Genomic DNA, 27,118 nt, shown 5'->3' with positions numbered 1-27,118 from the left:
AACTAGCCCGGCTGCGGCCAGCCAATCAGACGTCAGGGTCGACGAAAGAGACCATGATGTAGCGCGTGCCATTGGTGGTGGGCAGGCCCTGGTGCTCGTGCGTCAGCCGCCCCGGGTGCATCAGCATCCAGCCGAGACGGGAGTCGGTGACTGAGCAGTTGTAGCGCGTGAAGTAGCAGCCGCCTCCCTGCCAGCGTCACAGACGGGTCTCACCACCCGCCAGAAGTCGGGATGGATCATTTGGACCAGCCGAGGGCGGGCGCAGTCACCGACAGCAGCGCGCGCGGTGGCACATGTGGTCAGCTGGACCGTATTTAAGGTTGAGGAAAAGAAATCCGTTTCGGGGGCGTTCACTGGCAACGCTTTAGGGTTCATGATACACTGGGGTTAATATTGGGGTTTTCCAAGGTTAAGTGTGTGTGTGGGGGGGGGGGGGGCGCTCAGTTCTTTCCATAACCCAGTGTTTCCCGTTGCCTATACGTCATCCAGCAAGGAGCATGATTCCCCGATTTTCTGTCTTTCAAAGGAGTAAGAGCTTCGTAGCATCGTAGGCATTACTGTTCTCTGATTTACCATGACCGATAAAATGAGCACATCATGTGAACCGCACCCACGGAAAAAACGGTGTCGCTGAAAACATTACACTGGGGCTCACTTCTTAGGATAATTCCGCTAGAGCGGAACATCCGTTAAGGTTCCCCGACCCTCAGCCCCGCCCACCCACACCGCAGCCTTCCCCGAGCAGCAGCCTCGCCCACCCACACCGAAGCCTTCTCCGACCCCCAGCTCCGCCCACCCACACCGAAGCCCTCTCCGACCCCCAGCTCCGCCCACCCACACCGCAGCCGTCCTCAACTCCCAAGCCCGCCCACACACCGCAGCCTTCCCCGACCCTCAACCCCGCCTACCCACACCGCAGCCTTCCCCGACTCCCAACCCCACCCACTCACACCGCGGCCTTCCCCGACCCCCAACCCCGCCCACCCACACCGCAGCCTTCCCCGTCCCCCAGCCCCGCCCACCCACACCGCAGCCTTCTCTGACCCCCAGCGCCGCCCACCCACACCACGGCCTTCCCCAGCGGCGGTCGGCTGACCTCGTAGTCGATCCGGGGCCGGTTGAGGGCGATGTTGATGGTGTAGGTGGAGCTGTCGCAGTGGGGCCTCAGTTCGCGCTGAACGTCTGGCGTGTAGCGCACCACGAAGTTGGCGCCCGCGTACGGAGGCTGTTAGCAACGGAAATCAGAACCTGCGACACTGGGCGACAGACACTGTGCTTACCACGGACGAGCGGGAGACATGTGGCCAGCGTACTCTGCACAGGGCATCTCCGAATCCTTTACGCTCTGGACTACAAGGCGTGAGACATCTTTGTCAATATCAGACCAGCGGCTCACCCGGCCGACCAGCGTGGTTTACCACGTTGGGAGCGTGCTCGCAACCACGCAAGCTGTCGCTTCCCGTCCCGTGCTAACGGGCAGGAAAGGTCGCGAGCCCTTGGGCCGTAGTAGATGTATACGCCACCCAATGATGTGGCGATTGACGACCCAGTGAATTTAGGCCATGATGACGGCTACCCCCCCCCCCCCCCCCGTGCTTTGGAACGACAAAATAGTGCGTTTCGGTCTGATCTTGTGGAGCATAAGTGCACGCCCATTGCCTGCGTTTCCACGAAGTTTATCCTCAACACATGCCTTACCTGATGCGTGCGAGGTGAATATTATAGCTCTAGCACACGCTGGACGTCCCCAGCTCCCATCTTGTGCCCACTCTAACCACATGCAGACGGATGTCGTCGGTCGCCACGTTACCGTAGCGTTCCGTGTCAGTTACGTAGTTCAGAAACCGAACGCGCATTCCAGTTCCGGTCTTCCTGCGCGGAACCCACCTCCCGAATGTGGCCGTTGAAGACCTTCTGCTGGAGCGGCATCACGAACTTGTGCAGTACCTCCAGCCACTTGTCGTAGAAGCCCACCTCCTCCATCTGGATGTCGTCGGTTGGCACCGGATCATACTGGATCAGGCGGCCCGTGTTCTGTTGGGAGCGACATCACTCACTGTCACCTCCAGCTCCAGTTGTCCTCACCTCTCCTCGGGTACCAGGGAGGAGAGAGAGCCTTCTGTCGAGGGCTGGGGGGATGGCTTACTAATGATTTGTCAACATCGCAAATTTATATTTATGAATATTTATCAGAACAATATCAATGAAGATAATTACCGAACCACGGCCATCTTTAGAGCACGCGGGTGTCGTGCGGACACTCTGTCCAGCACCGTACCTACGGCGCTAAAGAGCACGCTTTAGAACAGAAGCACCGCGCCGCGGACGCGCCACGGACTACCCAACATTACGACCAATGATATCCACGAGCAGACCTTTGCGCCACATTGGGACGGCCTTGGCAAGTCGGCTTCACACAGTGACCCACGCATCAGTTCACTGTCGACTCAGGAAAAGACCCGTTGAGAGCTATGGGCTACCACCGGCCTCCCAAACGTTTGATAACGGGATCTTTTTCCATTCGCGCACTGTCGCCACCTTGTGTTGCTGAGAATCGGCAGCGCCTCATCACCGATGCCTGCCCTCAGCTCATCAGCGCACAGACAAGGAGACGTACGCCGGTGGAATGCAGCTACTTACCACCTCGGCGTAGTGTAAGCCCGCATCGCTACAAACCTGACCGAGCGCTCCACAAATCCGGACCAGTGACCCAGGCCGCCCCGCCCCGAGATGCCCTATAAACCGTGCGCCCAGCCTGCCCAGAGAGCTGCTCCCAGCGGGAAGGGACACACCAGGGCGTCTCGCCTAAGCCGAGAGCCAGTCTCCGCAGCCGGAGGCGTGCCAGGGGCGCCGACACACCACGCCAACAGACGCTGAGATGAGTAGGTCGTGTATTTGGAAGACACGGGCGAGCTGGCGGTGTAGCGCCGCCGCCGCACGCGGCCTGGCAGTGAGGGGACACAGTGTGGAGGAAGGTGGGAGCCGACGCCAACACACCAGCGCAAGCTACTCCGCTTTTACCACACCCGTGTCAGAAACAGGGAGGCACAGTACACAGGGCCGGGCGAAAAACACTCACATCTCACCGGCAAACAATCTCGTCGACGAATAATCTCAGCAAATGTGATACGACTCTCACACACAAGCATCTAAAAACGCATCGATTCCGTACAAATAGATCGCGATTGCGCAATGGCCGTACCACAGTCCCAGAACATTGTTAGAAATATTAAAATCGCTTCACAGGGCGCTTAAAAAATATCGAAGCATTATTGCAATGCCATGGCTGCGGACCATTCATTTTGTGATAGGTTCAGCCACGCCGGGTCGCACCTGCAAGTCAAAAAACGGTTGTGAAACAAAACTTTTCCCTAGAACCCTTCAGTAACAGCATTGTGCGAGAGCGATGCATCGACCCTGCGTCAGGACACTGAAGGGCATATAATCAATCTAAAGCGGCCGCAACGTGTCACCAGTGTAATGCCTCGGTCTCGCGCTGCACTCGGCGAGCCGCTAAACACGACAGCACACCAGCCTCGCCAGCAGACGCACATACCACCAAACAATCCCCACTGCCGGCTGGGTCGCCGGCCGGGCCGCCGGAGGCTCTCAGCGCGCCTCCTCGCCGCCGCCGCCGCCGCCGCCGCCGCCGCTCACGGGTCGACGAACGAGATCATGATGTAGCGCGTGCCGGCCGTGGTGGGCAGGCCCTCGTGGAAGTGCGTCAGCCGGCCCGGATGCATGAGCACCCAGCCCGGACGCGAGTCCTTGACGGAGCAGTTGTAGCGCAGGAACCGGCAGCCGCCACCCTGCGGCGCGCGCGCGGCTCGGTCATGGAAGGCGGCGGCGAGCAGCCGGCGCCGCCGCGCGCTCAATCCGTCACGGTCACACACAGAGGGAGAGACTCGGCATCGTGACAGCAACGACACGGCACGAGCGCAGCATTCGCCGCTACCCGGCGTCATGGGAAGGGACCGTCAAGTGTAGAGGGTGCCCGGAAGTCAGCTGGCGTCATCACGCAGCAGCGAGGTCGGGTTGAGGACTCGGTGAGTGGCACCCTCATCAAATGGACTGTTCACTAAGTGATGAACTAAAATAGCCGCCATGGAATGGCACGGCAATTGGCAATTGGCAAAGCGGAATAAATCTCGAATCCCACTGGGCCAACGGCTTGTCACCTGGCCAACCACATCGCGCCTACACCCGCTGCCATTAATGCAGCTCCGATGTGTCAGCAATCCGCCTCCACCCCCGTCTTGAGCACCCGTGCCGTAGTTCACCTCGCATCTGCCTGTACTCTCCCCTCCCCCCACTCCGCGCGCCCAGCCGGAGCCGGGCCTGCGCCAGAGACGGCAGGCGTCCGGCCGCGCGGTACCTGGTAGTCCACGCCGGGCTTGTTGAGCGCCACGTTGATAGTGTAGGTAGACGAGTCGTGGTGCGGCCGCAGCGACGGCTGCTCCTCCGGCTTGTAGCGCACCACGAAGTTCATCAGTGAGCGCGGCGGCTGGCGGGGGCGGGGCGTACGGTCACCAGGGGGCGGCGGCGGCGGCGGACGCCGAGAGGGGGGGGGGGGGACTGCCACCAGAGACGGCGCGGCACAGGTATGTGACATGTCACCAGACCTCTCACAACCTTTCTGGGTGGACACATGCCGATGGTGAGCAAGCAACCATGAAAGCGCCTCACCATATGCATACAAGTGCTGCAAGTGAAGGAAATCCCAACATCATCTTAAATAACTAAACTCGTCTCATATCGTGAAAACCAAATGTACGGCATCAGGCCTGAGCATGTCATCAGATTGAACGTGTGTAACAAGACGGACAAAGTCCGCTCACACGCAATGCTAATAATACAATGATTGGTGAAAGGACAGTCAGTGACGCCGTAGGAAATCAAATACTTCACGTCACCCCAGTCGACCACCCACAAAGAAACAGGGTTCCTAATGTCAACCATCCGGGGAGACGCCAGAAAATGCAATGCTGTCATGCCACCAGTGTCCTTAATCAATGGCTTTGCAGCCGCATGCAGTGCCCTGCAACCTAGAAAACAGTGACGTGAGCCGGGGGACAAATTAAAAGCATTAAGTACAAATCACACTCCCATTCACATTTGGGGCTAGTCCCTGACCTGCAATACAAGAACTAATACGGAAAGATGTGCTCCCGTTAACCAGCTGACGTTCTCACGCTAAACGCCGTTTGTTCCTAAAAAAATCACGAAGCTCACATGCATTGCACTCAGATATTACGAGCAGGTGCGCGAGACACATCAGCGCACGTCCTTTACACTAGTACATCCGTAGATGCGCGTCAGCTCGAGGCGAATCTGTACGGTGCTGAAGAAAGCCATAACCACCACAACCGCAGCTGACTCTGCTCCCACTAAACATGAGAACATCTCAGTGAGAGGCAGCGACGTTAGTCCGAGCTCGCCGACCGCCGCCGTCCCAGCAGCCGTCGTCTCCTCGCTGTCCACCGCCGTCCACTGCCGTCCCGCCACCACCACCGTCACCGCCGCCGCCACCACCGCGACGCTCCGTGCGCTCGTGCAGCCGCCGCCGCCGCCACCCGGCGCTTACTTGGCTCTCGTATCCCTCGAACACCTTGGCCTGCAGCGGCGACACGTAGTCGCGGAGCAGCGCCAGCCACTCGGTCTCCATGCCAATCTGCTTCATGTGAATGTCGCGAGTCGGCACCGACTCGTAGCCGCCCTCGAGCCGCACGTCCTGCAACACTCGGTCGAGGTCAGCCGCGCGCCGCCGCCGCCGCCACGGCACCCACGTTATGGAAGTAGCCGACGAAGAGCTTCTCCTGCATCGGTCGGACGTACTCCTTGAGCAGCAGCAGCCACTCGCGGTCGTAGCTGATCTGTTTCATGTGGATGTCACGGGTGGGCACGTTCTCGTAGCCGCCGTCCAGCCGCTCGTCCTGGGGTCAGAGGTCACCGGGCGGCGCGTCACGGCGCGCAGGCGCGGACAGCAGAGGAAGAGCCCGCACCGACACCCGGACGACGCAGCTGTGAGATGCGCAGGGGGGGGGGGGGGAGCGAACGGCTGACGCTGGCTCCAGCTCCGGCCAGCGCCGGAGCTGGAGCCAGCGTCAGAGAGCACTCTAGGCTTGCCAACGAATTTCGTGAGTTGAATACACTGATGTCTTTAACTTGATGTTCGAAGGGAAAAACAAAGACATTCTTAGGGCACGGTTGTGGTAAGTTTCGCACCCGTGCCAAAATGAGAATAGTTTCATGACTGTCAATCAAAGCGTTCGAAATTTTCGCGGTGAGCCTGGATCTGCGTCAATCACAGCAGCTGTGTCGATGTTGAGACAGGTCGACAGAACAAGAACGAGTGCATGGCAGCATTCCCATGAGTAAGAAGAGACGTGCACCGATAAAAAAACATGCATTGGCCACAGACAGCTTGGTCAACAAATTGCTGCAATATCTGGCCTGGCATACTATTAACAGAAGATTGGCAACGGAACCAGTTATCACGAAAACGAATACCGGAACAAAAGCAAGAGCCTTACCCAAACAGGACATTGTACCACACCGAATTATTTTAAACCCCGCACCTAACTGAGACAAGGTAAAGTTACGTTTCCCAGCGACGTCTGTTATCTTTGTGGTCACCATTCGCTAGCAGTGAATAACACCTTTGCATGATAAACGTCACTTACTACAAAACCAAAGTTGATAAAGTCCCCATTTACAGGGTCCCTATTCCGATTCACATATTTGGAGTTTCGGCCAGTTTGGATCTGAACTGAACGAAGCATGTCAAGTGGCAATGTCGGTCAGCACGTCCCAGGCCGCGCAGCGGTCAGCCAAACCCACCACCGTAACGTGAGTAAGCCATCACGTACCTGGCGTCGGTCACAGGTCACGGGTCACGTCACAGGTCAGCTGTGCTAGCCGCGTTAGAAAGTCGGGGAAAGTCGGGGAAGTAGAGCCGCGAGGTCGAACGAAAGCGCCGCGAACAGCAATAGCCGTTAAGAAACGTATCCCGCGATATCGAAGAGGGAGAAGTCTCGCAAAGACATTCTGAAGTATCTCTGACGGATGTTCAGAGGTAGCTCAAGAGCATGCGTAAGTGCAGTCAGGATGGACTGTGCACGACAAGTTGCCACCCTCCTGGACAGTGGCCAGACATCAGAAAAGTGTCACCGGCAATGAAAATGTAACTACCTCCGTGTGCATCGTCGGCATTAAACATTTCTTGCGAACCGATCAAAAATTGCCATTGAAGTCTCAATCCCATCATCTGCAGTGGTGGCATCGACACGGTCATGTCCTTGGCAAGGTCAAGTGTGCTACACAGCACATGTGTAACAAACGCATGACCAACAGCACGTACATTCACATTACATCTGCCACGCCATTTCCTCCAAGATGAGTGTTGTTGCCGTTTTACGCCAATTAAATACTAAGCACGGCATTGACACATAACCAACGTTGATCCATGATTACATAGAAGGAAAGTGTTACGAGTTCACAAGCTTTTACGCTGCGTTATCGACCTTCAACGTACCAAGAGGAATTGGTAAAACAAAGTTTTGGAGCAAAAATTGGTTACATGGAAATTAGTTGTAAACAACTATAATGTACCCTCTTGAAATTTTTGACACTTCCAGCTCTGCGTGACACGTGAATACAAGCCGTTCCATCAGGACACTACCCAGCCAGTTCAGCAGGATCGGTAAACATTTGGCGAAATATACAAATACGCAGGCCTTGCTTGGCCTGAATATTAGTTGCCTGAACCAAAATATGCATCGTAGCCGAGAAAAATCAATGCACGTGACGAAAACACATCTGGGTTGTTACCTTATCACGACATTGACTACACCGCACTACCGCGGAAAACTGATTAACTCGTTGACTCCCCGGCCTCTGTTGACTACTCTGAATCTGTTGACTATTCTAGCTCTGTTGACTACCCTGCCACCGCTGACTATTCCGCACACTGAACTCTTCTGGCCCTCTTCATCCAAGGGGCCTCAGCTGCTACAACCAATGTCAGGATAAACTTATCCAGTTTAAATGAACTTCGTTTACAACTAAAAAAAAACTACCGGCGCGGAAGTCTTCTACATGTTGAGCGTTACCCTGTCGTGTTCACAGTCCCACAGTCGCCCGCCTGTCCGGCTGCGTCATCACCGCATCTCTCGGCTTTGTCTCCGTCCGCGGCGACCTGTCTCTGCCTGTCCAATGTGTCAGCCTCCAAGCGGATCGTGTCACACCAGCCCAAAGTTTGAGCCTGACACCCCTCCGTGTCAGTCTGAGCCTGACACCACTCTGTGTCGGTGTTACGGCGTCTGAGTCTGACAGCCCTCGGTGTCAGTGTCACGGCGTTCTGCCTGGCCCGGAATCTGAGCCTGACACCCCTCAGTGTTGGTGTCACGGAGTCTCACCAGGCTGGTGTCTGAGCCCGGAACCACTCGGTGTCAGTGTCACGGCGTCTGGGCCTGACATCCCTCGGTGTTAGTGTCATGGGGTGTCACCAATTCGGTGTAAGAATCTGACGCCCTTTAGTGTCAGTGTCATGGCGTCTCACCGGTCCGGCGTCTGAGCCTGACATCCCGGCCGCCCTCGGCCGGTCGGCGGACTCTCACCTCGTTGGTGCCGGACGACCACTGGCCGTAGTCCTCCATGGTGTCAATCAGCTCGCGGCAGAACCGCTCCGTCACCAGCGGGAACCAGAACACGTCCGGGCAGGGCTGCGGCGAGCGCGGCGCCCCATCAGGCATGTAGCGGCGCCGGTAGCGCGGCGGGCCGCTGGGATCGGCGGCTCCGCCGCCTGCCCCCAACGCCAGGGGGTCGGAGCGAGGGACGGCATCGGAGGAGCACGGCGGGACTGGACCGACCCGCCGCGCTGCCAGGAGACTCAGCTGGGACACGCCCGCTCGACCTAGCGGCCGGTGTGCGCGGGCCGGACCGCGGAGCCGGCCCGTCACGCCGGCCAGCCGGGGCACACTTCGGCGCTCGGCCGCCCCACGATCCACACGCCCCGGCCTCTGACCAGCAGTGGAGAGGCAGCTGCAGCTCGAAAGATACCGACATCTCGCTCGAACCCAGCGCAATGACCACATGACATGACAAGCCGGAAAATCCCATCACCGACGCGCGAAGCCGTCGCGTCGCGCGGTTGGAGACGTCCACAGACGCGCGGTTGGAGACCGCCACAGACGCGCGGGTGGTGACCGCCATAGACGCACGGGTGGTGACCGCCACAGACGCCCGGTTGGAGACCGCCACAGACGCGCGGTTGGGCGGCGACCTCTCACCATTTCGTTCTGCGTGTCCTTGTCGAGCGCATGCGAGTAGTTGGGGTGGAGGTAGCGGTGCTCCCAGTCCCAGCGGTTCTCCGTGATCTGCCACATCTCGTTGAACAGATGCGTGGTCTCGAACGCGTCCGTCGAGACCAGGTGACCGAAGCTGGCGCGGTTCGACACGTACATGAACTTGTCCTGCGGGTGCGCACGGGGCCGCAGGGTCACATCGCCGGCCCGGGACGGAGTCCCCGCCAAATGGCGGCACGGCGGGGGCGCTCCTCGCGTACACGCCGTCGTCGTGCTCAGCTCGCGACCTGACGATCCCAGCCGGGGTTTAAAGCGCCCCCGCTGATCCCCAGTGACAGCTTCACAAGTCGGGATCTAATCGGCTCTTTATAGGTCTCTCTCCGCGGTTTTGTCAACTTGGTTGTCGTGATGATTGGTTTGAGTTCTTGCGTAATGCGCAGTAAGCAACACGAGTTCTAAGCGTGTGTGTTTTGCGAGTGTGAGCCCAGAAATCTCAGCTGAGACCAGATGGAAAAAATGCAGCAGGCTGAGGGCGGGAGCGAATGTCAGGCCAAGACGTTCAATCCTCACATGGTAACATTACCGCGTCACAAAGTTGGCCGGTGCTCTACACCATAAAAAAATCCCGGGCTCATTGAAAACGGCCTGGATGGAACAATACTCAGCACAGCTGCTGGCTGCCGCAATGGTGAGATGATCCGTTCGAATATAGTTTGCGGCGAATCGAACACTGGGTCACCTGCCCCGAGCACGTAGTCACGGAAAACACGCAGGTAAGTTACCAAAGACCACAAACTACAGCCGTTCTGCACGTCCGTCAGAAACCCCACAACCTGCAAAAGACAACTTCCAACGCGGAAGCCATGCACAGCCAGGCTTTACAACTCAACGCCACACGACGCGCGCCCGCCCGTTCTGAAGCGCACCGGGCCGGCAGACGGGCGCCTGCCCACTCACCGCGTCCCGCAAGTTCTCGCAGAAGGCCATGTCGGCGTCCAGCAGGTTGTTGATGTAGTTGGGCCGTGTCTTCTCGTCGTCCAGCACAGCCCGCTTGATGAGGTAGCAGACCGAGATGTACGGCACGTTCCAGATGCCCCTGCCGGCAGCGAACGAATCCTTGAACACAGGGGTGTCACTTTCTGAAATCGGTCGGGGGGGGGGGGGACTCAGCCGAAAAAGCTGACTTAACCCACCCCAAGAATGAGTTGTTCCCGGATTTCGGTCAGATCGATTTGCGTATTCGATGTCAACATAACAAGTTGCTTGATGTTTCGTAGATTCAACATGGTTTTCCTTCTGAGGAATGACTTCCCATTTCGAGTGGCTGTAAGCTGCCTTTTGTGAATGGCTTGATATGGGGTGAAATTCACAGAAAAAAATCTAACTAAATCTTAGTAAAGGATCACGCATAACTACCGCGGCCGCTGACCGTGTTGTACAACCACCACAGCCGCGATTATGCGACAAACACAGTAGCAGCTGTTGGGGAGAAAATTCGTTAACTTGTATCTGGGTCACCATGTACTTTTTAAAGCTGCCGCATATTGCAGTCAATTGTCCTTTATCCCGACTCAGGCGCTATCCTTTGAAAAAATTGCCAAACATTTGCTGTCTGACATAACATATGACGGCGTTAGCGTGATAACAACATTATAGGTACCTGCAGTATATTATTGAGTGAAAAATTAGCATGGAACCAAAAGTGATGTGTTTAAGCACCTGCTACCTGGTATACCAATAGTTAAGACAATCATTCCGCATTAGTTTGTGCTTCCTCTTTGCTCAAATACATTGCGGGGGTATTAGGTGGAGCCTGGGGGGTGGGGGTGGGGGCTCAGCCCCCCCCCCCCCCCCAAGTACAGAAAGTGTAACTTCTGCTTGCACACTCGATAGCTGCTGACCAAAGCCATCAGGTCAAAGGTCAAATGTTGAAATCAGGCCTAAAACTAAAAGCCAGTCAGGCCAAGGTCAGTTATCAGTCGGCTATGTACGAATAGATCCCCCAAAACCGCCAGTGCCCACCGCGTGTAAATAATACAATGATGTTTAAAGGCAACTCGACGGAGAAACCCTCCTAAAGATCCACCCGCCCATCCGATTCCATTAACCTTCCATAACCCAACCAACGGAGTCTTCCACAATCCCACAAACGGGCCGAACAGAGAGACGCACTTCGGCACGTCTCCCTGCCGAGTGCTTTGTTTTGAGCCGAGCGTGGGTGTTTTGCCTGATGCGTAGACGTTTGGCCGCGGTCCGGCCGACGCCGTCCCGAAGTGCGGCGGCGCCGGCGCCTGCTCAGTGAGCCGGCGCCCACAGCCGGGGATGGAGCTTCCGCGCGCGCTGCTGGCCGCCGGGGCGCTGGCGCTGGCGCTGGCGCTCTGGCCGGCGCCAAGCGGCGCCAGCCTGCACCTGCCCAGCCGGGACCTGTGGCGCAAGTCGTCCGTGTGGCGGCTCGTGCCGCAGCAGCACGAGTACCCGCACCACCGCAACGAGTTCATCACGCCCGGCAAGCCGCTGGAAGGCGCCAAGCGACGCAGGCGACTACGGGACCCCGACAAGGTGGGCCTCCTGGTGCTGTCGCACAGAACTGGGCGGGACTCATGCCAACTCGACCAGGGCTCACCCAAAACTGGCGGGGTGAGCCTGCTCAGGACGCCAAGTACCATGCAGACTGGCTTCACCGACGCTGCCAACTGCAGGCTTCCCATCGTATTCCCACCCCAATGCTCTGAACATCGCGTGGTGCCGTCCGACCTGACGTGATGTACCCCAAATAGGACCTGACCCAAGCCTGCCTCAGACCCCCGTAGTATCACAGACCCTCTCGAGGGCCCTGGCCGGGACTAACAATGGACCCCTGACCGGACATGGGCCGTCTCCAGGTCCGCATCACCCAATCGTCCCACTACGAGCTCAAGTACACGCTGGGCCGCAAGATCGTCTTCATCTGCGTGGCCAAGGGTCGGCCTCGGCCCCAGATCACCTGGTTCAAGGACGGCATTGAGCTGTACGCCCACAACTTCTTCAAGGTACGCCGCGCCACCGTTCAGAGGCGTGCCGACCGAACGCGCCTGTACCTGCTGAGCACCAACACCGTGTCTGACCAAATGTCCGCCCGCTGGCTTCCGTTGCGGGGACATCATTGTTTGGGTTTCTCACGCAGCATGAATCGAGGTTTTATCGTGCATGAGAACTTGACATGAGCTAGCGACACAGTTCAGTCTGAGCCCCTGTTAGGTCAGCCTTGATATATTCCGTCTAAGTTTAGCATAAAGTTTAAACGTTTAATCTACCAAAAGAATTTCAACTTCCAGTGCAGAAGCAACGGTTTCTTCTTGGGTTCTTGTGTACTTGCCGGGGTAGAGCTTCGTGTGACAAACGTGCCCAGGTCTGGGTCGCAGCTTTCATTCGCGCACCACACTCACACAGCTACCTGCTCGACTGGGACTGAGTGGCGCGCCGACGTCAAGCCCGACCGACGACAGAGCACCTCTGTCCTCAGCTGCACGAGTGGCAGATCGGCAAGCAGCGCTTCAAATCAAAGATGGAGATCGACCCGGCCACCCCGATGGACGTGGGATTCTACGAGTGCGTGGCGGACAACTTCCACTCGGTGGACATCCGCGGCTTCCGCACCGAATACACCGCCTCGTGAGTACCTGCGTGGTGGACAACTTCAGCTTGGTGGACATCCGCGGCTTCCGTACCGAGTACACCGCCTCGTGAGTACCTGCGTGGTGGACAACTTCCACTCGGTGGACATCCGCGGCTTCCGTACCGAGTACACCGCCTCGTGAGTACCTGGTACACCGCGCGCTGCGTCGGCCGGCCTACTCTGACCGCCGGCTGCAGCACGACCGCGAGGAAAACTGCGTCACTTTCGGCGCCGCCGCCGGGGTCGGCCCTCCGTGGGCCGCGGCGGCGCCGGGACGGACCTCGCCGCCGCCGCCTGCTGACGCTGCTCCCCTCCTCCACAGGATCGTCATGGAGCCCCGCGCCGGCTGACAGGGTCACCGCCACCGCCGCCGCCGCCGCCGCCGCCGACAGCGGTGAGTGACGAGGGAGGTCGGGGAGGACCGGCGTCGCCCCGGCGCCGGCCCGGAGTCACGTGCTGCGGCACGGCAGCGCGCGCCGACGCTCCACTACCCGACAGATGTCGCAGCTCACGGTTTGTTCCCGTGCTCGTTCACTCCAGCTGGCTGCGCACCACGGAACCAAGCCGCGCACCGGATACCGCTGGCCGTTTCCTGCCTCATATCCCGACCTCAACCGAGCGCGTGACAGCTACTGACATCTCCTGACAGCCGTCAGTCATCATCGGTCAGTGAGGCGCCCCGACAGCTCGAGCTCGCCGCCGTTCTGGCACCGACTCCCAGGGCGTTTGTCTCCGTCCGCAGGGCGACGCTGGGTTCGGGAACGTGGCCTGGAGCTCAGGAATACGCCGGCCGACAGGGTCCAGGGTGCTGAAGACACGGGGCCGACGCTGCCTCGCGATGACCTCAGCCGCGTCACGACGGCCGCCGCTGCGTCACGACTGACACCGGCGAGCCACAGCGTCTGCGCGGTACGCAGGGGCAGTGGTCGCGACGCCCTGATGTGCCGTGGTCGCATTACTACAGCGCGCCGGGGTCAGCCCAATACTTCAGAGGTCATGCCAAACAGGTTTGTTCCCGTACTGAGCAGACGTATCGTCATCACCCACCACAGCTAGCTCAGCGCAATCATGAGTGTCTCCATCCAATATCATTAATATAAAAGCATAGATTTCCCGTTTGTTTTGGTTGGAGCATGTACTCCGCATCGTGGGGAGAGAGAGCGGATAAAGTTGTTGAAATCAGCGGCTATCAATAGCACCGCTTCAAATATAATCTATTCCAACACAATTTAATATATACCTAATCGTTGCGCTCTTCATCAACAGCAAACGGTATTCGTTGAAATATAAAGAAAATATAATTGACATTTCATACAACGAATAGTCGGAGTACAGCACCACAAGTGCACCCTTCAACACCACGTTAAACGCAAACCATACCTAAAAAAGAACCTGTTATTAAAATCGATATATAAAACAGGTCGATATGATCAACAGATAGTGATTGTGAAAAAGCATCGATGCGATGGAGAGGATCAGCAGTCATGGTTCAATGAGAAAACAACGGACCCTTATTTCACACGGCACATGTATGGTGGCAGCAGAGCCGTCCGTCATGAAAAATGTCGGCGATTTATTTGGAACAAGCGGCAAGTGATTGCCACTTTATGCCGACGCCATTTCGCTCAGAACAATGAGCAACAAATCAGCGCTAACAATCCCACCCCATTTCGGTCAACTGGGTGTTTTATCACGGTCGCGTCCTAATCCAGGCCGAGGAGGAGCGGTAACAGTCAACCCGAGTGACACAACCAAACAAGAAGATATCTCAAACGAATCTGAACTGAGCAATGCGAACCGCTTTACCCTTAGATTTCCGTCCTAACTGGCACAAGGGGAATCTACCAAATCAAAACATAAACGTTTATCAAACTTCCTACAGTACCCTAAATGAAAGCTGTTTTTAGTTGATATGTCAAAGGGGGCAAAAAAAACTGCACAACACTCAGGACGAATGACGATTTTCGTCGTTAGCAGACAATCGAGATCGTAACTCGTTGCTTTCTCCGCCAAGCGTACCGCTGCTCGGTGTCCGATTACTGGAGCTGGCCGTCCCCGGGTCCGACCCGGGGTCCGAGGCGCCCCCCTCCCCCTCCCCACCCCATCGCCAGGTTCGCGGAAGGCCGCCCTCCGAATCAGAACACGACACACTGAGGCCCGGCGCAAGCATAACGAGGAAGTGGTCAATTGTCGGCAATCGCTCTCCATTGTGGCGCAGACGGCGGGGCTCTGGCGGCGCCAGCTGGCCAGAACTCACTCAGCTAGTCAGAGCTCGCTCAGCTGGTCAGAGCTCGCTCAGCTGGTCAGAGCTCGCCCAGCTGGTCATAGCTATCAGTTGCCGGAGCTCGACAACCTCGGCTGCGGAAGCGCAGGAAGAGGGGAGGGGGAGGGGCACAGGGGACACGTGCCTTCTCCTTAGGTTCCGAGGGGCCATTTGGGCCCCCCGGAACCTTAGACTAAGCATCCGATTTGAGGGCCCACAGGGCCCGAAAGGTCGACCGGAAGTTGTATTCAGGGGTCCCGGCCCACAGAGCCGGGCCCTCTAATGCCAGTCAGAGGGCTCTCCGCTCTGATCAGGGGTTCCCTGAGTCGATAAAGGTCCATATGTAGGTCAGCCATCACCAGTAACGCACAGTCTGCTACGTGGCGGCATGGGCCTAAGAGCCCATTCCGTACGCAGGGACAAAGCCGGAGCTAGTTATTAACATTGGTCGGGGTCGCAGCGTGTATCAGGACCCCACAGCGCCTAACGGGGGCCCTGTGTTGGCAAGGAGTCTCGAGTCAGCCAGAAGCAGTGTTCGAGATGGTCTGAAGAGCCTCAAGGGGGCTCGCCGGGTCGACAATCAAAGGCCCCATCGGAGGATCTAAGGGCACGAAGGGCTTATCGGAGTCTAATTCAGAGGCCCCGGCCTGCGGGGTCAGGCCCTCAAATGGCAGTCAGGGAGCCCTTGGAGCCTATCAGGGACACCCTGAGTCAACTTTGCGAGCATTTGCGAGCGCGCTTGTTCCAAATAAATTACGGCACATTATTTGCATCACTATCGATTCTGGTTGAATATTGGATTGTCTATTTCCGTCAACGACGCGCCCTGCCCTTGCAGACCTCTGGCTGCGCGTCTGGCCAGCTGGTCCGAGGTCAGTCTGCCAGTCCGGTGTGCTGGGCTCAGTCGGCCAGTCCGGTGTGCCGGGCTCAGTCTGCGTCCGGTTCCGGCTCAGTCGCCGGTGTTGGCCGGCTCAGTCTGCCAGTCCGGTGTGCCGGGCCAGTCTGCCAGTCCGGTGTGCCGGGCTCAGTCTGCCAGTCCGGTGTGCCGGGCTCAGGTCTGCCAGTCCGGTGTGCCGTGGCTCAGTCTGCCAGGTCCGGTGTGCGGGCTCAGTCTGCCAGTCCGGTGTGCTGGGCTCAGTCTGCCAGTCCGGTGTGCTGGGCTCAGTCTGCCAGTCCGGTGTGCCGGGCTCAGTCTGCCAGTCCGGTGTGCTGGGCTCAGTCTGCCAGTCCGGTGTGCTGGGCTCAGTCTGCCAGTCCGGTGTGCCGGGCTCAGTCTGCCAGTCCGGTGTGCCGGGCTCAGTCTGCCAGTCCGGTGTGCCGGGCTCAGTCTGCCAGTCCGGTGTGCCGGGCTCAGTCTGCCAGTCCGGTGTGCCGGGCTCAGTCTGCCAGTCCGGTGTTGGGCTCAGTCTGCCAGTCCGGTGTGCTGGGCTCAGTCTGCCAGTCCGGTGTGCTGGGCTCAGTCTGCCAGTCCGGTGTGCCGGGCTCAGTCTGCCAGTCCGGGTGTGCTGGGCTCAGTCTGCCAGTCCGGTGTGCTGGGCTCAGTCTGCCAGTCCGGTGTGCTGGGCTCAGTCTGCCAGTCCGGTGTGCCGGGCTCAGTCTGCCAGTCCGGTGTGCCGGGCTCAGTCTGCCAGTCCGGTGTGCCGGGCTCAGTCTGCCAGTCCGGTGTGCTGGGCTCAGTCTGCCAGTCCGGTGTGCCGGGCTCAGTCTGCCAGTCCGGTGTACTGAGCTCAGTCGGCCGGTCCGGTGCACTGAGCTCAGTCGGCCAGTCTGGTGTACTGAGCCCAGTCACCCGTTGAGAGCTCGGGTCTGACCCCAGCGGAGCCCCCGCCACGCGCACCTAGAGCTCGCGGGCGTCACCAGCGCCGCTCTGACACCAGTGCCTGGCCTGGCCTGGCCTGGCCGTGCAGCTTCACATCGGTCCACTGACGGCCCCAGCCAGACCGGCGCTCCGGATCGGAGGGACCAGCCTTCCGGTGGTGCCAGTGGTGACTCCCCCCCCCCCCTGGCAGCCCCGTCTACGTCACCCCCGGCAGTGGCGCGTCAAGTGCCGGCGGCTCTCGTGCGGCGCCACCACGCCACAGTGGCTCCGATATTTTGCTGCGGCTCGATGGCCAACGCAGTCAGCCAATGAGAGCGCAGAAACGACCGGGGACGCGGGTTGCGATTGGCAGGGAGAGAACGCTCCCCGATGACGCGAAGGAAGTCGCTGGGACCGTATGGATTTGTAGAAGCAAGCTTCAGAATGGCAAGGCTGAGTGTAGCGGCCAAATTCCGGCGTATTTGGAGATGCGCGTTCGATTACTATGCTACATGCATGGTATGCGTGTGACGTTGCACACTGCGTACATGTATCCGTGCGTGTGGACAGATGCTCATGTTTAAAACGCACCGTCGCCTCTGACGGCATATCCCCTGCACAGCCTTTGCTGGCTTCAGCAGCCAGAATGCCCCCACGAGTTTGGATGATGCAGATGTAAGATTGCCAAAGCTAGTTATATGCAAAGACAGAATTGTTCACAAAATCCGCGCTGCTCATGCACACCACAAATGGTTCTACCACCGGCTGTTCGCGTTGCAGTTTCAGAATGCAACGAACCGGTGTCACCCAGTGGATCCAAAATAACGCGGTGACAAGCGTGAGTTTCCGGGATGTGGGGTTCTGGGCGTATACTAATCCATCTGCCCACGCCCTGGGACGCTGCGGCCGCCATCTTTCGCGCGACCACAGCTCGTCAGCACCCCTTGCACGGCCCACAAAACGATGCCACTGGGGGAGTTCACCTCACACCAGAATGAATCCCCCGACGCAGTACGGTATCTCAGCACTAGTAGTAGCTTCAACGAGCGCAAGCGATGGCGCCCTTCACCGACATCTGCGCTGCATACAGTCCTCAGGTTCAGCCTTAAAGCGTCTGCATCGACGATAATGACAATGATTCGGGCTGGAGGGTGCTCCGACTACAATGGTCAAATGGCGTGTCTGTAACGCCTCTCACGCGCCACGCGAGAGGGTAACCCACGGGGCAGCGGCGGCATGGGCACTCACGTGCGGCGGCCCTCCACGATGTCCATGTAGTCGACGGAGCGGGCGTAGAAGCCGTCGGCGGTGAGGGAGCCCCAGAAGTTGCTCCAGGCCTTGTAGGGACGGACGAGCAGCGGAGCCACGATGTCCCTGCGGGGGGGGGGGGGGGGTGTTGGCGTCGGACGGTGATCAGGGGTCACAACGGCCGTCTGGGGCAGGCCCGACACGGAGAGCTGGGTCAGAGTCTGGACGGGCGAGTGACCATCAGCCGCGAATGCCACAGGCAGAGATGGATGGTGTCTGTATGATGGACATTTCATCATTCCAGATACGGTCACGCAAACCGGCAACATCGACTGACAAAGAGCACGCGGCGCTGTGTGCGCGGCGCTGTGTGCGGCGCTGTGTGCTCCCTGCGCGCGCAGAGGGCGCTGTGTGCATGCAGTTGGTGACACGCTTGTCTCAGGTTAGTGACGACCAACGCCGGTTCTCCCGCAGGCAAGACTGACAAAACAGCTGGTTTTTTCACGAAAGCAGATCACAGAAAAATAAAGGACAGGGGTCTTCACTAACATAGCTACAGCCGAGGAGTGGAAAAATACTTAATCAGCATACCATGACTGTAGTAATTCCAAGACACGGGAATAAACAACATCAGTCAAGCTTCGAAACACAGCCAGTTTATGTTAAAAAAGACAGATGGACCGTCAGTTTCCCAGACTCCAGTTGATTGTACCTGTTCTGTTCGATCAGCAGCTTCAAGGTGTATGGATTATCCAGCTGAGCGTTGGCATCAATGTTGAAGTAAAAGTCAGCCTTGGTCTTCAAACACTCCTCACTGAAACAGAAACACGTGGCCAACACCAAAAACGCAAGCATTTTGGGCATGGAGACCAAAAAACACATGTTAAAACTATGAACTGAAAAGCTATTTACCATTAACGACACTGACATCACGCACACGAAATGAAACTCAATCGCAACACGGCAAGCATCCCAAGTCAAAAACCTTAGCTTGGCATGTCTGTTAATCATCACTTATGTGAGAAACAATGAAAGGACTGCATGCGTGCATATAGCATCATGCATTCAGTGATGGACCTACAATTCCGCTTCAGCGCACTGTTGGCGTGGCCATCACGACAAGCGACAACACCCGAACGGAACCCTAAAACATCATTAACACCGATCATAATAATCCCCATTCAGGTCTGTCAAACGGTTCGAGTACAACCACACGTCACGTACAAAGAGCTCGGGTCGCTCCGCCCATCTCCTAGACCAAAACCAACTAAAGCTTTAAACTCCTCCGACGGAGGCGCTAGTGCTGCCGTAGGCCGCCGGCCGCCATGCAGGCGCGAGCCTCGGCGATGAGTCAGGCGGGATGCGGTCAGATCGGGTGACAGCTGCTGCACAAACAGCTGCTGCTGCCAGACGGTGACGAGGCCTCAGAGGCAGCCGCGGTGCCATGACCTCAGTCACTCAACCGCGAACAGACAGAACCCCAGTGGCGAACGAGTGGTCTCCGCTTCAAGACACCTCAAGCACTTTTATTCTTAGAAGTGAATATTACAGTCTATATCTAAACTTCGTGCTGGCAAGCAACAATCCTCGCGCAGGCAATACTTAAACCACGACCTCGTGTTGAACTCCGCTGCGCTCGTGGCGGAAATCACGTGGCGTGGCGTGGCTCGCGCGTGGCGAATCAAGGGGCACCAGGGCCAGGGCCTGCTCGTGCCGACGCACGAGCACCAGGGCCTGCCCACCACCAATGGCATGCGCTACATCTTGGTCTCGTTTGTCGACCCCGACGTTTGATTGGCTGGCTGCAGCCGGGCTAGTTATGTGCAGCTACTGTCAGCGTAGCCAGTTGCACACAACAAAACTACACAATGCAAACAGGATGGGGGTGAATGAAGTTATGATTGATGGGAGTGAATAAAGTATGATGGGAGAATCATGAATTACCTGCAGGCACGCGCTGTACTAATACTTAGCCACCCAACGTTAACCATGCAAGTGGAATGAGCACTTTCAGCCGGCTCAAAAACTAGGTTTGCTGGTCTGTGCGAATGAACTTGATAACAAACGTAGAAATGTAAATAAAGGTAAAAACAAAATAAAAATCAGGCTAAGAACTTTTTAAAAAATTAAAAAATGCCGCACATGCAGCTTAGCGCTTGGTGTCTTGTAAAGCTGGCATTGGTTGAAAGACGTTCCATAAATGATGGAGCTGCGTGCGAGGGTATGCCTTAGAGATGGTGTACACACGCAAAACACACGCAAAACAATGTACACCTAGACATGAATCCAAATATTTCAGGACTCATCAACCAGCTGTTACTAACCCACCTACCGAGACCTCGTTACGTCTGGCCCTCGCCACCCACCGAGACGCCACCCTCACCAACCCCTCCAGCCCCGACGCAGCGGCGGCGTACTCACATGGCACGGTTCCTGGCATGCCACTCCTTCAGGCCGTCGCTGTGGCCGGCCAGCGTCAACGAGGCGTACTGGGCGCCGTGCTTCTCCGCGAACGCGGCCACCTCCTTGGCGTGGTACTCGACCGCGTTGTGGATGAACAGGTGGAGCTTGCTCTTCGGGTAGTGCAGGGCCCGCAGCCGGTCGAAGAACTCCTCCGTGAAGGGCGTCGGCACCTCCAGGAACACGCCCAGGAACACCACCGGGTACTTGTCCGTCTGCGGAGCGGGGCGCGTCGTCAGGCAGCTCGGCTCCCGCTCAGCCGTCCGGACGGTCAGGGTGCGGATCGCCGCGCGAGACGTGTCGAGCCTGCTGGCCGAGACCTGGCCGTGTCCACCGTGGGCGACAGCGCCACCCGGCGGCGACACGGCGCGGGCGTCCACATCCGGCGCGACACGCCAGACCGACCGTCAATGCATAAATGACTGGATAGCTGAGCAAATGATGATATCCAACCGACCAGACCTTGGTTGGCTGGCCTATGAGGCCATTAGCCAGTGTGGCTCATCCACCTAAGTCGACGCCACGGCCTGTCACGCAAACAACCCTACAGATTAGCGCAATTCCGCCAACTGAAAGATCCAGCCTGCAGGAGCGCGACGCTGCCCTGTCGGCCCCACTCGTGGCGCCGGCGGGCAGCCGGCGCGCTCACCTGGTCACCCAGCTCCAGCTGGTCCTCCCAGCAGGCGGTGCAGCCCGTCTCGGGGTTCCACGAGTCGGCCAGATAGCTGCCGAGCGTGTTCAGCACTATCTTGGAGGCGCCGTTGCCGTGGATGACCAGCGGCACCGTGTTGTAGGCTGTGTTCTGCAGGTACGCCTCGCTGCCCTTGAAGCGCAGCTCGACGTCCGCTGAGAACGGCGCGCCAGACGTCAGCAGGAGGCAAGCGGTGTCAGGGAGGTGCCTCGAGAGGCGCGCCAGACGTCAGCGGAAGATAGGCAGCGCCAGGGGTGGCGCCCCGAGGGGCGCGCCAGACGTCAGCGGGAGGTGGGCAGCGCCAGGGAGGCGCCTCGAGAGGCGCGCCAGACGTCAGCGGGAGGTGGGCAGCGCCAGGGAGGTGCCTCGAGAGGCACACCAGACGTCAGCAGGAAGTTAGCAGCGCCAGGGTGGCGCCTCGAGAGGCGCGCCAGACGTCAGCGGGAGGAGGGCAGTGCCAGGGGTGGACACCTCGAGAGACGCCCAAATGTCAGCGGGAGGAGGGCAGCGCCAGGGATGGACACCTCGAGAGACGCCCAAATGTCAGCGGGAGGAGGGCAGCGCCAGGGGTGGACACCTCGAGAGACGCCCAAATGTCAGCGGGAGGAGGGCAGCGCCAGGGGTGGACACCTCTAGAGGCGCGCCAGACGTCAGCGGGAGGAGGGCAGCGCCAGGGGTGGACACCTCTAGAGACGCGCCAGACGTCAGCGGGAGGAGGGCAGCGCCAGGGGTGGACACCTCTAGAGGCGCGCCAGACGTCAGCGGGAGGAGGGCGGCGCCAGGGATGGACACCTCTAGAGGCGCGCCAGACGTCAGCGGGAGGAGGGCGGCGCCAGGGATGGACACCTCTAGAGGCGCGCCAGACGTCAGCGGGAGGAGGGCAGCGCCAGGGATGGACACCTCTAGAGGCGCGCCAGACGTCAGCGGGAGGAGGGCAGCGCCAGGGATGGACACCTCTAGAGGCACGCCAGACGTCAGCGGGAGGAGGGCGGCGCCAGGGATGGACACCTCTAGAGGCACGCCAGACGTCAGCGGGAGGAGGGCGGCGCCAGGGATGGACACCTCGAGAGGCGCGCCAGACGTCAGCGGGAGGAGGGCGGCGCCAGGGATGGACACCTCGAGAGACGCCCAAATGTCAGCGGGAGGAGGGCAGCGCCAGGGGTGGACACCTCGAGAGACGCCCAAATGTCAGCGGGAGGAGGGCAGCGCCAGGGGTGGACACCTCTAGAGGCGCGCCAGACGTCAGCGGGAGGAGGGCAGCGCCAGGGGTGGACACCTCGAGAGGCGCGCCAGACGTCAGCGGGAGGAGGGCAGCGCCAGGGGTGGACACCTCGAGAGGCGCGCCAGACGTCAGCGGGAGGAGGGCGGCGCCAGGGATGGACAGCTCGAGAGACGCGCTAGACGTCAGCGGGAGGAGGGCAGCGCCAGGGATGGACAGCTCGAGAGGCGCGCCAGACGTCAGCGGGAGGAGGGCGGCGCCAGGGATGGACACCTCTAGAGGCGCGCCAGACGTCAGCGGGAGGAGGGCGGCGCCAGGGATGGACAGCTCGAGAGGCGCGCTAGACGTCAGCGGGAGGAGGGCGCCAAGGATGGACACCTCAAGAGGCGCACCAGAGGCGAGCAGGGAGGCGGCGACAGCCTCTCTCAGCCAGGACACCAGCCAGCACAAAAGTGAAAACGGCAAAGTAAAAGTAGAAGTGCCTGTGTCAGAAGTGCAGGGAGTTGAATACAATAACCGCGCACAAAGCAATGCAAATCAGATGTAGCGAAATTGAAATGCGGTGCGGAAGACAAGTACATCACGGACACGTAAGTGTCATGAGAGGGCACATGTCGAAAAGCTACGACAATGATTGTGGTGGTACAAGACAACTGGTACAGGACGCTTCTTGTCAGAGGGTACCAGCTGACATCCCAAAGCGCTCGTCATTGGTGGCCTTCGTCCCGCACCGCCAGAAAGCGCTCTGGCCCAGTACGGCGCTCAGCGCCCAGAAACGTTGGCCTGCTCTAGACCCGGCCAGCAACGACGCGGTCCCGCGCTTTGACGGTGAGCCGGTGCTGTATGCTGACCGGCGTCTCCCCCGCCATGTCACCCATCTGAACTGCCCCCCCCCCCCCCCCCACACTACGAGCCAATCGTCGATGCGAACTTTGCACGCACTCGACCGTGGCCACACCAACAACGTGCAGACCTGTCAGAGGGCTCCCTGTCCACTTCCTAGATCGTAGCGGCAGCAGGCGGAGTCCCGAGCCGGCGGCGGCAAAGGGCACGCGCCGGACGGGCCCCACCCCGATCGGCGCCGGCGGTAGGCGCCGTCTTGCTCACCCGTGGCACCGTTCAGGTTCTGGAAGATGTTGGCCGTATAGTCCAGCTTGATACCCAGCTTGCTGCGGAGCGCCTTGTTCAGGAAGATCTTGGTGTAGTACAGCTGGTCGTCGCCGCCGTCCTCCAGCGGCTCGTGCGTCACGATCTGGTACAGCTCGGGTGCGTACCCGATGAAGGCTGGGAACGGCGAAGCCCAGGTTAGGAACACCATGCCGAACCACAGCCGAAGACGGTTGCGAAGGCGACAAACACCAAATTGACAGTACTCCAGGCATTCTGAAACCAGTAATGCCCGCGAAAGCGACAAGCAAGCACCATATTGACAATACTCCAGCCATTCTGAAACCACTCATGAATGCGAAAGGGACAAACAAAAACCATTTTCACAGTACTCCGGGCATTCTGAAACAACCAATGCCTGCGAAACCGACAAACAAACACCATATTCACAGTGCTCCAGACATTCTGAAACCACTAATGCGCCACTATTTTATTATATTATTATTATTAAACCACTATATTATTATTAAACCACTATATTATTATTAAACCACTATTTCTCACGTGCTAACAAAACAGGCGCCTACCTAAAGAAGCATACAGAGAAAAACATCGATTGCCAGGTGAACTTGACGTCCGTCATAAAGCGATGGTCTCGCAATCCACTGCTGTCCGAACAGATCCTTGTAACGAGTTCATCTTTGGAGAACTGCTCTGCTTGCACGCACCATTTCCATAAATCAAGATGAAGAAGGATCACTAACTATGAGGCCATGACCTATATTGAAAAGAGAAAAGAGCAGGACAGGACATGAGAAAAGAGCAGGACAAACCGTTTTGCCCTTCTTTACCCAATATTAATATACGACATGAGATTTAAGGGTAGTGGTCCTTTTCAATCATGATGTAAGGTCTGAACTTTACGCCACCAAATTTCAATACACCATACAAACGCGCCGCCGCCCGCCTCCCACGTGCAGCGCTCACCTCCCGAGTTGAGATAGGGCTTGCCCTTCTCCGGCACCGGGTACTGCGAGGCGAGCGTCTTGTCCGGCCAGCAGAAGCCCTCCGTGGAGAACACCACACGCGCCTTCATCTTCAGGAACTCGCGCACGATCTGACTGCCGCGCGCGTTGATGACGACGTCGTAGCTGTCGGTGAACATGATGATTTTGTCCTTGTCCAGCTTGTGCTTCTCCAGCTCGGCACGCAGCAGGTTGACCTTGTGCCCGCCGCCGGCGAAGCGCTTCACGTCGCCGCCGCGCCACTTCTCGCCCATGCCGAGCACCTGGCGACGAGCGCGGACGACCGTCAGCGGGCAGCGGCGCACCGCTGCTCGGGGGAGGGCTGACCGGAGGCGACGGGGGGGGGGTTGACCGGAGGTCACGAGGTCACGAGGGGGCTGCACGCAGCGGAGACGGAGTCGCGGCTGCCGCAGGGAGTCACGGCTGGCCTGACTCCCAGACTCGACCCACGAAGCCCCGACGCAGACACACGACGGCCAGCCTACGGAGCTCCCACAGCGGAGATGGATCGCCCCCACGACGCATACCACTCACATTGTAACGCTCATGCCACGCGTTTCGCCGGCCCCGAAATATGACGGGTACTCACGGGGAGAACCAAGGCAATAGGAACCACGCCACTGGCGCTGCGTCTTTCGTAACTTTCAAAAGTTGGAGCGTTGAGCGCACAATCTAAAAACATACACACAAAATCACGAGTAATAAGCACAGTCCGGAATTTTTTCAAGGTTGCCCAGAATTTTGCTCATGACCGCTCGGTTAATCCCAATCAGACGCATCGGATTGATACACATATACCGGATCCGGTTTCCCGATATCTCCAACTGAGCTGACGACATTTCGCAAAATGTCGTGGAAACTGGTCAGACCCGTGCCTGCGGAGCATTTTAAAACGACTCCGCCGAGCGGGAGCGTGCCACGGGTCCAGTTCTGGTCCCCGAAGCAAACGAGTCTCGACAGGTTTGAATCGGCGCGTGTCCCGTGCTGATACGCTGATATTCCCACGCACGGAGACGCGGTGTTTTCCCCAGAGGGTATGCGCATGCGCGGATTGTGTTCACGTGCGGACATCGTTCTTTTCATGTCCACGCAGCATCGTAGCGCATACAGCGCTATCTCTTTCCACCCATCATCTACAAACGGGTGACCAGGCCCATGTCCACCGCAGCGTACAGAACTTCTTCCGAATAAGGAACAGAAAATCCCGAGGCCGGGGCACTCCTTGCTGAGAAGAAGAGGAGATACTATACACGTAAGGTAGAACAGTACATATATACTCGTATTTTCCAGTCAGTAACGGGAGATTATGATGCACACAAATGCCACTTAACAATGAGAGAGAAATGAAAGAAGTCAGTGCCAAGTACGACCACTGGCACGCCTCTAACGCCAATAAAAACGTCAATGTAACGCAGCAAACCTACGTCTGATTAATGCGCTAAATGGCTTTGGGACAAAGCAGCGTCCTGGTCAAATGCACGCCGCCACCACTGGCGACGGAAGACCGAGCGCGCGTGATGCCAATGGGACGACCGGGGTGCCGGCGTAGTCACTTGGGGTGGCTTCATAGTTAGGGAGAGCGTAATGCTCTGAGCTACTTTTGCATGTCAGCTCTAAGTAGCTCAGAGCATTACATTTAGGGTGACGTCATACTTGGGGAGAGCGTAATGCTCCGAGCTACTTTTGCATGTCAGCTGCACACAAAACGTTGGGTTTTGTCAAAGTTGAGTTTGTTGGCCATATTTCTGCATTTCCCGAATTGTGCTAGCCATGCCCCGCGGAGCGGCCGAGGCACATGTAGTAATCACATAATGCGGGGATCTCGTACACGGAGTGAACAATTTATTGTCACAGGCGGGTCATAGGCCATAATTGTCTATAATCAGTTGTTTAGTGACCTTTTTAGACGCTTGCGAAGTGGTCATAAGCCTTATATTCGGGAAAAGTGGGGCGACTTTCTCGTTATATAGTTTCGGAAAAAGCGCAAGTCTTGCGGAAACTTTGTAATTACGTTTCGAAAGCGCGCGCTCAGAAGTGTTTGGTTTTAGTGTTACGATGAGACAGTTTGCACACCGAGATGGTTTTGTGTACATTCATTGAGCTGGTATGCGTACGATGACAGCTAATCACACTTGTTTGGCATAATCCGCCAATTCACCCAGACTAACTAACGTACATTACTCCCCCTGGAAACCTCGGCCGCCCACGTGCGGGAAGGTCCGCCACAGTGACCGGCGGCCCCATCCCCCCGCCCGTACCGTGACGGCGATGTCGGCCATAGTGGTCGAGCGGACGTATCTTTTGAAGCCGTCGGTGGCATCGGTCGCCACCGTGATGGCCAGGAGAT

General features: G+C 58.1%; 2 protein-coding genes across 2 annotated transcripts; both read right to left on the bottom strand.

The window, feature by feature from the left end:
* Positions 1–2,051, bottom strand: LOC119096286 (procollagen-lysine,2-oxoglutarate 5-dioxygenase). The gene is made up of 3 exons (XM_037219112.1): positions 1,888–2,051; positions 1,097–1,225; positions 1–187 (listed from the first exon to the last, which is right to left on the bottom strand). The coding sequence occupies exons 1-3, from the start codon at positions 1,981–1,983 to the stop codon at positions 26–28; spliced, it is 387 nt and encodes a 128-aa protein (XP_037075007.1). The 5' UTR covers positions 1,984–2,051; the 3' UTR covers positions 1–25.
* An 826-nt stretch (positions 2,052–2,877) lies between these two features.
* LOC119096284 (procollagen-lysine,2-oxoglutarate 5-dioxygenase 1) lies at positions 2,878–27,118 on the bottom strand (the record flags this gene model as incomplete). Its single annotated transcript, XM_037219110.1, is given in 13 exon segments — positions 2,878–3,809; positions 4,376–4,504; positions 5,787–5,933; positions 8,619–8,723; positions 9,291–9,473; positions 10,263–10,401; positions 18,270–18,395; positions 18,982–19,083; positions 20,691–20,944; positions 21,379–21,575; positions 23,747–23,923; positions 24,734–25,034; positions 27,030–27,118. Coding segments are annotated over 13 exon segments (2,105 nt in total), but the record flags the coding sequence as incomplete, so codon positions are not given.

This window comes from Pollicipes pollicipes, unplaced genomic scaffold (genome assembly GCF_011947565.3).
Source record: "Pollicipes pollicipes isolate AB1234 unplaced genomic scaffold, Ppol_2.1 Scaffold_4295;HRSCAF=5057_pilon_pilon_pilon, whole genome shotgun sequence".
NCBI classification, from domain to species: domain Eukaryota; kingdom Metazoa; phylum Arthropoda; class Thecostraca; order Pollicipedomorpha; family Pollicipedidae; genus Pollicipes; species Pollicipes pollicipes.
This window is presented reverse-complemented; position numbering and strand designations above follow the sequence as displayed.

Coding starts and splice junctions, on each gene's coding strand:
- LOC119096286 (XM_037219112.1), bottom strand. CDS start 1,983: ATGGAGGAGGTGGGCTTCTACGACAAGTGGCTGGAGGTACTGCACAAG. Junction 1,226..1,887: donor TCAACGGCCACATTCGGGAG/GTGGGTTCCGCG, acceptor CGTTGCTAACAG/CCTCCGTACGCGGGCGCCAA. Junction 188..1,096: donor GGCCCCGGATCGACTACGAG/GTCAGCCGACCG, acceptor TGACGCTGGCAG/GGAGGCGGCTGCTACTTCAC.